We start from the raw sequence: 14,375 nt of genomic DNA, 5'->3' as shown, positions 1-14,375 counted from the left end.
TGGCAGCTGGTGAAATGTGGGCTTTGTCATTAGCATCTCTGATGCATTGGACAAACAAATGCTGTTTTATTGCTTATAGAGATGGTTCACAAAATAATCTGTCGTCATGTACTTACCTTTCACCCTAATGTCCTTTTAAAACTGTGTGACTTTCTTTCTTCTGAAGAACACAAAAGAAGATATTTTGAAGCAGGTTGGTACAACGGTAGTCAATGGGGACCAACGGTTTTTGGTTACCAACGTTTTTCCAAATATCTTCTTTTGTGTTTTGCAGAAGAAAGACATTAGGGTGAGTAAATGACTCTTCAGAGTTTTCATTTTGAAGGTAAACTATTCTTGTATTGTGCATGCAGCATCCTTGGGGGTGATTCACATTTAGTATCTAAAACTGCACGGAAAACGCGAACAGCGCTGTTATTTCCCTTTTTTTCCAAAGCGCCTAGCAGCTTGAGCTCTCCTGGTGTCTGTCGATGCTAAGCAGCCATGGGCCATGCTAGCCGTTGAGACGAGGAGGTATAAAGAAAGGATATATGGATTATACGCACTGAAAATACCTTGCAATAACTCTACTTCTAGATTTATCAATTCTGTGATCATCTGTGTCTCATCTTCACTGAGCTTGTCTATTTTGGTTGGTTGGTTCTTGTCACATGACCTGCGCATTTCTGAAAAGAAGCATGCACATCGTGACCGCGTCGCCCCCTGTTTGAGTGCGCTTACTTAAGCATGCGAAAAAAGACGCGAAATGTGAATCACTCCTTAAAGGGATGGTTCTTCCCCAAAATAAAAAAGGTAATTATTTACTCACATTGACAGTTTTTTTTTTTCATTTTTGGGTACACTATCCCTTTAACTCTTATAGATTGTGTATTATCTTTAGTTGTAGTTAAACATTTTGTGTGTGTGTGTGTGTTGTAGGTGCACCTCCCTATAGAGATCGCTCAGTCAGGTATTCATCCCATCTACTCCTGCACTGCTCACTACTTGGAGATGTTGCTTAAGGCCGAGGTTCCTCTGGTCTTCTCTGCCTTCAGAATGTCCGGCTTCACTCCATCTCAGGTAACAAGATTTTCAAGACAAAGTATGTACATTTTACTGCCCAATCTCATATGCTCCTAAATCACCAAATGATTTGATTGGCCTTCCTCCAGGAATCGTAAATATAAAGAGAAAAAAATGAATGTCAGAGGTATGATAAGAGCTAATTCTTCAGCCCAGTAACCATACCTAGAGAGCACTAAAAATGATACATAACGTTATAATAAAAGAATAAAACAACACAAGAATACACATCATAAAGCTCACAATAAAGAGCTGCTCATCTTTTTTATTATCCTGATAATGAGATGGTGCAGATGGCCCGGAATTTGACCTCATCGCATACTGCAATGTCACTGTGAGTTTAAACTGTGATCATCCCTGACACCAGCAGGGTTGACATATATAGAAACAGGGACGCACTGTGATGACCTGAATAACTGAGAATCTTCATAAACAACTGCACATATTACTCCGCACAACATTCTCTCTGGAGTTTATATGTATAAGCAAAGAGCTTTGTTCCTGCCAGCAGTCGTCCCTCAGATTTAGTCAGATATGACTTAACTCAGAGCTCAGGAACTCAGAAAGTAGAGATCTCTTAATTCCAAGTAAAAGTAAATGTTTGCCTTATATTAGAATGAAAGATGTTTTGGTCGCTGTAGTTTTAATGTGTTTGTAAGGTAGTTTTGGAAAAAGAGAAAAAAATGTTCTCTTAATTCTAAAAATACATTTCTTTCAATTTAGTGCCTGTTATTCGAATGGAGGATGTTTTTGTTGCTATATATTTGCGAGGTTGTTCAGGAAAACCCCTATTTGTAAATGATTAAAAGGCACATGCACGCATCTAAAAATAAAAGCAATATGTTCAAAATCTCTTTCTTTTTATTGAAAAAATAGGTATCGTTTCAATGAAACAGGAGGAAATAAACGGCTTTCAAACATCAGATGAACCGTTTTCACCTTGTTGTTCATACATTAAATGAAACTGTTACACTACACAGAAGAAAAAATGCTATAATGATTATTCAGACTTAAAATAGAATACGTGTTATGATGTTCAGATATTCAGAGCTGAATTTATAATAATGTAACTTTATGATGCAAAAATAATGACTGTTTCATAATAAACAGGTAACCAGCCTCAAACATTTTTGGGGAAACATACATACTGTACATAATATACAAATATATAATATTATCGTAGTGTTATGCAGTTTAAAAAAGTACACATTTAAAAAGGCAAAATTTGTCTCAAGTAACAAGTTGTTAATATTTCTTGAAATTGTTATATTGTCTTGTTTTCTTGTTATTATGCGACAAATGCAGTTGTACAACCTGGAACATTCCCTTTCAATTCTATACAACAAAATACTGACAATGTTGTTGTTGCTTCAGTGTAGAAACTAGTTTTGAATGGACAGATACTGAAGGAAAGAAGATTGTATTAAACCGAGTGTCACCTTCATCATAGAGGCCGTCTAGACTATGCACCTGAGAGAGTGTTTTGAATTATAGACGAAGCATAGAGAGAGCCACACACATATGCTGTATAGATTGTCTCCTGGAGTGTTGCGAATGTACAGGAGGAACGTGTGGCAGGACTGAAAGGACATCTATGATACTGCAGAATAATTGAACATCTGAAGAGGGTTCTTTGACCTGAATTGATTTTACCACCATAGAAACAAGACACAAGTCTGTCGAGCCTTTTGACAACAGGGATTTTTGAAGAATGGTTTACAATTTTTGTTAAGAGGTTTCTTTTTTGGCTGTGTCATTGATATGATGAAAAGTTATCATAAGTATTTTTATTCAGTATTCATTTGTTCAGTGTTTAGCTAATAAAAAAAGACGGATAAAGGAAATACTTTTTGTTTCTTTTATAGTTCTAACAGAACGTTCACAGTTGAATTAAACCGTTTCAAATGGTTATTTTTCTCTTTTATATTGATTTGTTTAAAAATGTATGTCGCAAATATTACATTTCCTTAATGTGCTTTACATGCTCCCCTCTCTCTGTCCAACAGATCTGCATTCAGTGGCTTGGCCAGTGTTTCTGGAACTATTTGGACTGGCCGGAGATCTGTCACTATGTGGCCACGTGCATCATAATGGGACCCGATTACCAGGTGTACATGTGCGTCGCTGCTCTCCGGCACCTGCAGCAGGAAATCCTGCAGCACACGCAGACGCAGGACTTGCAGGTCTTCCTAAAGGTGCAGCTATCCATTGGTTCATTCACACTGACATACTGACACCAAAGAATATTTCGTTTTTAGAAAGGCGCTGGTTATAAAAAGACTAATGTTTATGCATATTCGCCATTTCTATTGTAGCGTTTATTGCAGACTTGTTTCTGTGTATATAGATTTGCACAGCGTGACTGCCTTAAATCAGATCTCTATTGTTCCTGTTATTATTCTATAACTTTACATATCAACCCACACAAACCAGTCCGTTCTGTTTTGGAGGGGGATTTGCACATATCCAGGACGACGTGCTGATCAGCGTTTCATCTAAATGAAAGATCAGAATGGAAATGACTCATTACACTCGCTCTTCATATAGTTCTAAAGCTGAATGCAAGAGAAAAGAGACTCGGCATTGCAGAAATTAAACTCATTCTTTGTAAGCAGGATTTCAAAGCAGTTATCTGTAACTACTGAATACTTGCAACACTTTGAAAAGCGTGGCGCCTGGTTAAAAGCATCCTAAAGAACCGGTGGAGGTTTTTCTTTTGCAAATTATTATCAGCAACACGCGGCATTGAAAGAGTTTTAATGTCTGTAGATAATGGGTACTTCTAATTCATATGTCAGTTAATTGTTACGTTTCGATTTTTTGGAATTGAATGGCTTAGCTTGTTCAGCTTTAGGAAATACAGTGATTCTATTGTTTTTCCTAAAAGCACTGAAACGGATGTCTTTGTTACTACGGTACACAGCTGTTTGGACACCTGTAAAAAAGCATGTAAATGTAACTTTTTGTATCGTTTTTTAATTAAACGGAATTTAATTAAATATCATTTTGAGTTTTGGTGAACTATTTCTGTATTTCATCACGGTCCTCAGCTGGATGAGATCTCAGCAATAACAGCTTTCTCATGTAGTGTTTCTCAAGGCCCGTATTCCCCTGTCTGTTATTTCATTGGCTGCGTGAAGACCGATTCTATCGAAAGACGTTCTGTTTCCTAATGCTTGACATCTGCATCGTGTTTATCTTTTATTTGTCATTGCCAAATCGACTGCTGTGCTTTGCAGTTATGCCCCCAAACTGCTTACACAGCAGGCATATTTTATTTAACACAACACACTCATAAAGCTTTATTGTCCCTTCCTAATTTTCATATTCATTGCGAACCGAAGTGTCCTTTTGTAACTCGAGGCACAACTTCAGGGGTGTAGATCTGTCCGCTGACGCATCATGAATTGAATTAAGTTTGTTGTGCTGTATCTAAACTATTTTACTTATCCCCAGCTAAATGCCAGTTGGTGCATTGCTTATTAGACAAGAATGTTCTGTACTCGGAAAGGAATCAAAATATGATTTCATTGACATCGCAATCCATTCTTAAGCTGTTTTAAGGTTGTTATGTGAAATTTAGTTGTGTTTCAAGGCAAAAGCGACTCATCTCATGTACTCTGTGCTTTTGTCCGTCCAGGAGGAACCGATTCACAGCTTTAAGGTGAGTAATTATCTGGAGTACATGGAAGGACTGGAGCGCAACTACAGATCTGTGGTACTCTCGGACATGAGGAGCATCTTGGCGAGGAGCAACTAGCGGGAAATAGACAACGGAAGATCAACAGAGACTTCAGTTAATCGCGGAAATGGCCATTGCTTTGTTGCATGTAATGCAGAAATGCTAACATGGCGGGTTTGGACAGCGAGGTGTGGCACGCTCGACATGTGAAGAGGCTTGTATTTTGTTTTTATTTCCACGTAAATGTATACCCGTCTGGTTTTTGGTTCTAAGTATTTTCACTCGGGGGGGGGGTTATTAATGTAATGCACAAACTCATCAAACAGTTTTAATGACATTCAATGGGGGACGCTCCAGTGTAATTTTATTTATTACATGAATTATTGTTCTGAGTATATTTATAAAATAACATGTACACAGTTTACCAAGTATTACCAAATTTAATGATGTGAGGATATGTGAATATATGAAGCGGAAAATTGACCTGTTTCATAACAATATTGTGTTGTTTTTCAATCTGTTGTATGTCAGCAGTAAATATATAAAGTCTATTGATGCTTAATTGTAGTTTTATTGGACGTCCAAACAAAACATGCATGTGACGTATGTAGCCTACAAGGGCTGGGGAGTAACGAAATACATGAAACTTAGTAACGTATTTAAAATACAAAATTGTACAAAAACTGTATTTTATTATAGAAGGTTTTAAATTGGTGGTAATCAAATTACAGTTGCATCTGAAAAGTATATTAGATTACCAAAGTGATTACTTGGAAAACACAGACATCAGTTTAATTTACCGCGGGCGGTTCATGTCCGGCATTGTTTAGCTCTGGGAACGCACCTCCAGCTACCAGTTTCAAACGATGTCCAAAGTGAACAGTGCAGTGAACAGACAACACAGCTGAACTTCGCAAACGTAGAGCTCTCTCTCTCTCTCTCTCTCTCTCTCTCTCTCTCTCTCTCTCTCTCTCTCTCTCTCTCTCTCTGCACACAAGTGAAAGTGTCTTTTGCGCATGCTCCTTTTCCCGCTCTCCATGTTTGATGCGCGGGCGTGCTGCATGCTTTCCGGGAGAATTGTCCAATAAGGGACTAAGAAAATATGTTACGTAATGATTTTTCATGTTCAAAAAAAACGTTCTGAAACCCGTACGAACACTGGTGGAGTGTATCGAGCACAGAAATACTACATCATACGTTCAACTCGTTTTTTGACAAGTTGACCATGTTAAGCACGAGATGACAGCACATTTAACATCGAATAGAAGTTTTCATGTTGAAGTATTTTTTTTGTTAATCGTGAATTTTTTTAACGTGAATAATTCTGACGACTTTTCTTAGAATTGTGGACTATAATGTCTAATGAGGAAAAACTGTAAAACTGGGGTTGCAAAACAAAGTCCTCTGTTTGATGATCCCTTTGTTTAACCTTATTAGTATTCCAAAGTATTTAGATGAAGTTTCGAAATGTGTGTAATCTAACGAAATAAGTCACAGATTACTCCGTAAAGCATGTATTTTGTAATCTGAAAACATTTTAAAACTACTTAAAACACACCTCTTCGGCAAATACTTGACCGACAAATGAGAAAAATAAAAAAAAACGTACACCAACCCTCTTCTCTCAACAGGTAGTGGTCTAGCTTTTGTTGAAACTAGTAACTTTGTATTAGCACCTATTGTACTATCGCTCTTTGTATGACATATCGCTTGTTGCTCCCGAACTCTTTCTAAATCGCTTTGGATAAAAGCGTCTGCTAAATGACTAAATGTAATGTAAATTTGAAAAGAAGCCTTCCCAACCCTGTGTATGTATAATTTAACATCTCTCGCATTACACAGGCTGCCGACCGAACCTTGCTGTTATTTTTCGAAAAGCCTAAAGTACATTGACATCTGCAGCTTTTTATTCCCTTTTAAGGATGCTGTACAAAAGCAGTATCACGTTGACAGGCCGTCATTAGACCGTAGATGCATTCTCTTTCCCTCACCATCTGTAGCGCGCACGGTGAATAATGAATTAGATCATTAGAGAGGTGTCTGTCTCCCTCACAACAAATGCTAAATATTACATATGGTTTACCCAGTAGGAGGCAGGACCGGAATTTTAGGCTGCAAAGTTATCTTTGAGTGTTTCGTTTTGAGTCATTTTCAAAAGTTCAATCGAAGTCCTTACGTATAGCCTACTTTTGATTTATGTACGTTGATAAGTCAGTCGAGCGTCATTAGTCGATGTCATTTTTGTGTAATCATACCAAGCTGTTCACATTAATCAGGCTAATGATTTAATAACTGATGGTTGGCTGACAGGATTCTGGAAAGCTGAATTGTTGTGTGTGTTGTGTGTTTTCTCCGGCCTCTTCTGCATTACGTGGCTTTTGATGATGTACTGTATCTAATAGACCGAAATGGCAGGATAATTAGAAAAGGCTAATTATGGACGGTTAAACTGATTAAATCATAATTGAGGCGTATCTGTTGCTGTATTACACTCCAGGAGTTGCATAAGCCTGATTTAAGCCATTTATTATTCCTTCAATTCTATAAATCCAATTCTTGAAGAATCTTTTTGACAGTTTTTATGGGTCGAGCAGCGCGGTTTGGATTGATGTTCGGTTGTCAGTCATTGAAGATCAATTTAAGGGTCTTTTAAGAAGCATTTCTCTATTAAACTCCTGGAGATGAATCAGTTTTCTCTGTATTCCTTCTATAACTGTAGCTCTTGCCCAAAACCCTGGCGGTCAGTTTCTCCTGCAAGCGAATGAGATGGATGGGGTCGATTTTTCTTCCTCCTGGAATAAGGAAGGTTTAGGAGCGGACGATGAACGTGAGAGTTCCTTTCTACACAAGTAGGACGGAAAACGAAAGTGAAAAGTGAAAGAGGCAGAAGATTACTCCACAGGCCCAACACATCCATTTTCTGTCAACACAGAAGTAGCAAATAATTCACAGCGGGCGTTTGGTATTGTACACGGGATCTGAATCGTATCGCTGCTCCGCAGAAGCAAGCGCACGACCTGCTAATGTATTTTGGAGACTTCTTTGTGTAAGTTCTGTTGCTTCGACGATGGTGATTTTCGTCAGGCCCACGTGAAGAGACCGCCAGGTTAATGCCTAAGTCGCATTAGCGCTATCGCACAAGCAGACATTTGCATTACCACAATACAATACTTGTCGTACAATACCGTACCAGGACACGGAGAGAGTTCGATGAATGGAATATAAAAGAGCACGGAGATGAGCTAGATAACCCAGCACTCTGCGTTATTCTGCAAATGATTTGTCTTCTCGGGCCGCGAGAGCACGGATTCCAGAATTAATCACAATCGATGTGTACGAAAATAAGGAGATTTCTGGGAGGGGAGGCGGTTGTGATGTCACAGCTGACGTTCTATAACCCCCACAGAGAGAGCCTACAGCTTTATAAAAGTGTGGAGCAATAGTGCATTCCCAAGAAAGAGAAATAGAAGCCAGCAACCACTTATTTATTTTAAAGTACAGTAGTTTGAAAAAAGCCCTTACATTTTCCATTAAAACTGCTGAAAGCTTCATCGTTTTTTTGCTGTTATACTTGAACGTATATTTTTAACTGTTGGTCTCATGTTAAACTGATCTGAAAAAAAGGATTCAAAAGAAATATTAAATGAAACGGTGCAAAGAGCGAGGCAAATGGAATTGTGGGGGTTGTGTGAGAGCAACGTACCCTCACATTCTGCGTTGACAGCTGAGAGATTTGCTCATTGTATCTCCTGGATTCTTTGAACTGTGAAGTGCCTATTATTGGCAATGATTTTACATAATGTATTGACATCTTGTACTGAATATAAATGTGGCAGAAACTGATGAAACCGTTTAATGGGGGTGTGATGGTTGTCATCGTTCCTGGCAGAAGTTCAGGATGGAGCAGTTGCCAATTCAGTCAAAGCATAAGAAATTGTTATGCGGTTGCTAAGGTGCTGTGGGGTTGCTAGGGCATCCCTTACAAAATATCTTTTCTAATGTGAACTACTTTTAATCTAAAACTACTTTCTTAGAAACATTCTTAAAATTACACTTTACTACTGACAGAAAAGTAAAAAATGATGAACTATACACTACGCACTTAAAGTATTCCCTGTGTTTCCTACCTTCTAGTGTATGCATGTTCAAACGTTCAGATAAATGAGTGCATTATTTATCCAGGTTATTTTTATTTCTTTATTTTGGGAATTTTTTAAGTGAAAAGTGTGCTCCCACTATTTATTTTTCAAATAGCGTGCCACATGGAATGCACCTTAAGGATATTTTGCGTATACTCATATGCGATCTGTTAATGGACATGTACTTAAAAGTATATTGAAGTAAGTATACTTGTCTTTTGATTGAGTACCATATCAACTAAGGTGGAAAAAAGTGTACCAAATTAACTTTAAGTACTCTGTTTTGTGTTTAATATACAATAAATAATACTTTAGTACTTTTTAAAACCTAACAAGATCTATACACAATGACTCAAAGTACTATTAAGTGCAAACTTAATGGGGTGGTTTCCCGTATAGGGATTAAGACTAGTCCTAGACTAAAATGAACGTTAAAGCTGTCTAAACTGACATCGGTGCCATTGTTTTGGCTTAAAATGCACACCAGTAATGTCTTTCACATCTCAAATGTCCTAATTTTCCAAAGGGTGTTCCTGGCTAAATGGAATCCCTATCTGGGAAACCGCTCTGTCTGAAAATAATACGTCAAGTACACTTATGGAAGTGCGCAATTTTTTTACATGGGAAATACCCAAGTCGTATAAAAATGGTACACTAGACGGTTTCATCGGACGCATTTACCTTCCTGTCTTTGTTTGGTTCTCGGTTTAGCTAGTGCCTAGTAGAAACAATTCATTTTATATTTAAGTTTATATTTAATAACATTCATTTATATGAATATTTTATTGTATCTTTTTTGTTCTATTAGATTAAAACTACTGAACGGATATTGATTATTTGTGAAGATCTAACGGAAGTAAAGTTTGGGGTGGGCCACATACAGTAACCTTTGTTTTTGTTGTTGCCGATGAAACCATCTATACCGACTACATACTTCAAACGTTTTGAACTTTTTTTAAGCATACAGAAAGGAACTGAAAGCATTTATGTTTTGTACGAGATTTCTAAGTGGTTTTCTTGGGTATCGCTGAAAGTTTGTTGTTTCTGATTATATTCTGGTCCCTAGATATGCCTCGGTTCCCTCCTCCAATGTAAATCTATCAGATTTTTATAGTCCACCAGGTGAAAGTCTAATCGCTCAGAAAAATAATAGCACCCCCCCAAAACAAGCCGCAAGATTTAAAGCATCTTTCATGGCTGTAGCACAAACAGCGCTAGATAAATGACACGCTGACGTTTAATACTTGGAGTTTGTTTAAATGAGCGATAGTTATAGTGGCGTGACATTTTTTTCAGATTCCCTAAGAGCAAACTTATTTAACAATGCAATACAAACCCTCATACAGTATCTCAAGCGTTTCCAAATATAACTTTAGGATATTAATATAAATATTTGTTAAAAATAAACATGAGCACTGTTTGTTTGAGTGCTTTCAGACCGGATGGAAGGAAAGATAAATGATGGGTGTAAATTGGTATGCCAGCCGCTTCTGTGGCTTCCTCCGCTGAGCTGATCAAACAAGCTTCTGCTTAATGCTCTTCATTCATCAATAACAGCCCATCAGCCAACAGGCAAGAGTCTCGCAGGAGCGCTCGCCCTGAAACATTAATGACAGACATCACCGCGGAAAGGCCTGAGTCAGGCCCGAGAAGGACAAAGACCTTACAATCCCACACACATACAATGCCAACACACATACAGTCGCCTTTAAATTTAGACGCTAGACAGGGTCATTTTCTCAACCCAGGATGAAAATATACAAGCCGACGTTACGACGGTGTTTACTACGGCTCCTAAATTCTTACAAATGGCCTCCCTGGTTATTTCTGACCGGCGCTGTTTGTTCATTTCCCGTTGTCGGTGGCACGGTGCTAAATCATCAGGTTATGAATCCTTGGGATATAATCATTAGACTGTTTTCTGTGATTAGACCTATGACTCAAAGAGCAATTTTCTCGGTTTAAAGCGGGCCTGGAGCCTCGCGCTACAATAACCGACACAAAAGCAACTCGATAGGAGAAGCCTGTGGGACTTTAACCCGCGAGTGTGAAAACGATAAATTGTCATACATTGTATAAAGTGAAGCTTCTTTTCATTTCCTCAGCAGTTGGATGTGATGACACAGGTTATGAGACCCAGACCGACGTTTCTCAGGGGGAAAATAACTGCATATACCTTCACATTCGATGTGAACAGAAAGATAAATGTATTTTTATTATATTATCCTAACTATGCACGGTTTTATGGTTAGTTGCATTTATATTGTTCTGTTTGTAACAGAACAGACCAATTTTAAAAGTGTGATCCATTGGTTAATAGCCACTAAACGCAACTATCGAGACCCTTTAAAGCTGAAAGTTTAATGGCTGTATTGAGAAATATTTCACCACCGTGACCCGTAAGGTGCAGATGAAACTGTGAGAGATTGCTCATTACATTCAGAGACGCCGTTGCATTAAACATGAGCCTCTTTAAGAAGCTCTCTGAAGGGCTGTCGTCAACTACAAAACGACTACATGGAAATACGCCAGGCAGTCCTGACATCTGACTCTAAAGCTGTTTTTGGTTATTATTTTTTGTTTTTATGTTTCCCGGTGCTCCGCCACAGCGATTAACCCAAAAGCTGCACTTTGCACATTTTGTATTCATCGCTTGTGTGCCTACACAGTGACTTCGTGATGCGCTCGAGCACTTAAAATACGCTTATAATGTATGAGTGTCATTGCATTGGGTAAACTATCGAAGCAAGTTGCATTTATTTTCTGAATACACATGAACACTTTAAAGCGAAGCTGTTTAAAACTATTAAAACGCAAGTGAACGGGTTAAATCATTAATGAAAATAGTTTTGCGTTGTTTGTGAGCAGTTGAAACTTGCTTCGATACTTTATAATGTAATGCAATCCGTACGTTTTTAAGTGTTATACTCATTTACAATTTTGAAATTGAACACAAAGGATTTATTTAAAGTAAACAATGCATTTTATATCATATTAAAAACAGTGGCCACACAGTACAAAACTGAATCATGTCTTAATGTGCACAAAGGAAATATGAAGCAGTTTAAGACCAGGTTCTATTAGTGGTTCAGAACATAGTGTCGCTTTGTCCTCTTGATAACACTATCTAAAAGACATCACCGTGAGTTATTCTTTACAATTCTGATTGGAAATACATAGAGATGTGAAATAACTGGTAGGATTGTAGGTGCCAGCAGCACAAGCTTGGGAAGGTCGGAGCAGGACACGGATTATGCGGGTGTTAATTGGTGACGTGCCCCGGTGACTGCACAGTCTGTGATCAGAGTGTCAATGAGCACATTCATTGATTCATTAGCACAGCAGAATGAAATGCACACGAGTCTACTACACATTAGGCCTGCTGAATTCCATAGAAATCTGCAGACATTTCAGGATCAAACATGACATTTACCAACTGGTTTGGGTTAGTTTGCTAATCTATAAGAGTAGTGTTACTAATTTCTCAGGTGATTTTGTAATGACGTCAGGCTGTCAATGAGGTTCTTTTATAAGGAGGTTGGAGAAGAAACGAAAGAACAGTCGTTTTTCCACCGTCGCGCCGAACTGTTCTAAGCACCGTCTGAAACGGTTACGGTTATGTTTCCACGTGTGCCTGGTTCGACAAGGCACGATTACAAACTGTTCTCTGAGTTTTCGGCACAGTTGTCTAACCGTCCTGAATCGTGCAAATGAATGCGCCCAGATGCGTTATAGCACAGTCTCTTGTGTTAGCGAGGCAGCGTGACACGTTTTTGTTTACATTCTTAACATTTCCGTTGTCAGCCCTGCGGTAGAAGCTGATACCACTTACGTACCGGCTGGCATGGATCGGCACGGAGTGGAACGATAAAGGGGGATGGTGGAAAAGCGTTCTTTGACCGAGTGGTTCTTTGGGGAACCAAAGCGGTTCTTTGACATCACTGGACTTGAATGTGTTTCCAAATATTTTCCCGTCAGGGGGAAAAAATATTGTTTTAATTTTTGTTTTTAATGTTGTCTTTTTGTCTCTCCTACACAGAATTATAGAAGAAACGTCTGTAATAAAGTTTATACTTCATTCAGGCAAACCTGGCAACTTTAAGACTCCTGAGATACCGTATGTAAATAATATTTTATCTTTTAATCTTTAGTATATTTGACTGTTTTGTCCCTGGATGAGCATAACTGAAACACAAAAATACAACTTTCTAATCATTTAAAGTGGACATAACTAGGTGCCTTAAGACAGTACAACGTTGTTTTCGTTCTCATCTAATGAAATGACTTCAATACTAAAAGTATATTAGTCCTACAGTTTGTCTAAAGCAGGAGCATTTTCTCACCCATCTACACCTCCAGTTTACCCTATAAGGAAATGACACAAATTGATATATCAGTAAATATCAGACTGCGAGAGAACCGAAATAGCTTCTTTTTGTCATTCAACTGATTTAAATAACACATTGAAATGCATACATTTGCATTTTCACAATACGAATAATTACTGAGAAAATCCAGGTGAGCAGTTTCTAATTTCAACCCTTCTTGCTGAATGACACATTTATACCGTCTACGCTCTTCATAAAGAGTTTTTTTTTTATCCCAGAACCGATACTCACAAAATACTTTACCGTTCAATCTCAAGGTCTCAGGGTCTCGGAGTCTAATAAGGGTCTTTCAGTCATATTTTTCAATGTTCCGAGTGATATCTCGGCTGACTCGAATCTGAAAACCAATTACACCGCAGAGTGCCTTTCTGCAGAAGCGTCTTGCTGAAGTGATAGTCAAGAATTAGTTTTATATATTTAAATGTGGTTCAATAAATCTTTGATTTGGCGAATCAGAGTTTAATTTACTTTGTTTCTTCGCTTGGGATTCGAAGACCGGCGGGTTTCGCAGGTTATGGGAAAATTGGTTGAATGAATGTTGCTATTTTCAATTTATCCATTTTCAGCGTTCGGTTTTCAAATAATTTTTTCATCCCCTGAAGATCTCTGAAGAAATTGTGCCTAGTATATTCGCCTAGGGTATGATATGAAAACCAGTCTTTGAAATGTCCTCACTAATAAAACAAAGCAACCCGTGTGTGTGTTTGTGAGAGAGAGCATTTATGTGCATGTCAGCCCATCCTGTTGAGGTGAAGGTTGTTCTTCCCGTGATAGATGTTTTTCTATGACACCCAGATTATTATTTTTTCATCGGTCTATACAGAGGTATAACCACAGGTCTAATGATAATGCCGGAGGGGCAGGTCAGGGCTTTCTGTCAAACGGTTTGATGTTTGTACCTCACAGATTGTATTTCCGAGCTCTGCCAACAAAGCAAGACGGGCCTTTTCAAACCACTGTTTAGAAGGCTGATATTCTTACACCTTTGACAAATGTGCTTATATGGCATACATGTCATTTTTTAAGGGACAGTTCACCCAAAACCCTGTCTTCATTTACTCACCCTCTAGTTGTTCTAAACCTGTATACATTTCTTTCTTCGGT

The 14,375-nt window shown here is 38.3% G+C and overlaps 1 protein-coding gene across 1 annotated transcript in view; it reads left to right on the top strand.

Moving 5' to 3' along the window:
• The window catches only part of tbc1d32 (TBC1 domain family, member 32), a 34,207-nt gene extending 28,903 nt beyond the window's left edge, over window positions 1-5,304 (top strand). Inside the window, exons 32-34 of the mRNA XM_079474962.1 lie at window positions 919-1,059; window positions 3,069-3,257; window positions 4,703-5,304. Coding sequence (XP_079331088.1) covers window positions 919-1,059; window positions 3,069-3,257; window positions 4,703-4,822 — 450 coding nt within the window. The 3' untranslated portion in view covers window positions 4,823-5,304. The remainder of the gene's footprint in view (window positions 1-918; window positions 1,060-3,068; window positions 3,258-4,702) is intronic.
• Window positions 5,305-14,375: the final 9,071 nt, after the last annotated feature.

The sequence above is a fragment of the Barbatula barbatula genome (assembly GCF_947034865.1).
Source record: "Barbatula barbatula genome assembly, chromosome: 15".
In the NCBI taxonomy this organism is placed as follows: Eukaryota; Metazoa; Chordata; class Actinopteri; order Cypriniformes; family Nemacheilidae; genus Barbatula; species Barbatula barbatula.
The sequence above is the reverse complement of the archived record's forward strand: the minus strand, read 5'-3'. Positions and strand labels throughout refer to the sequence as shown.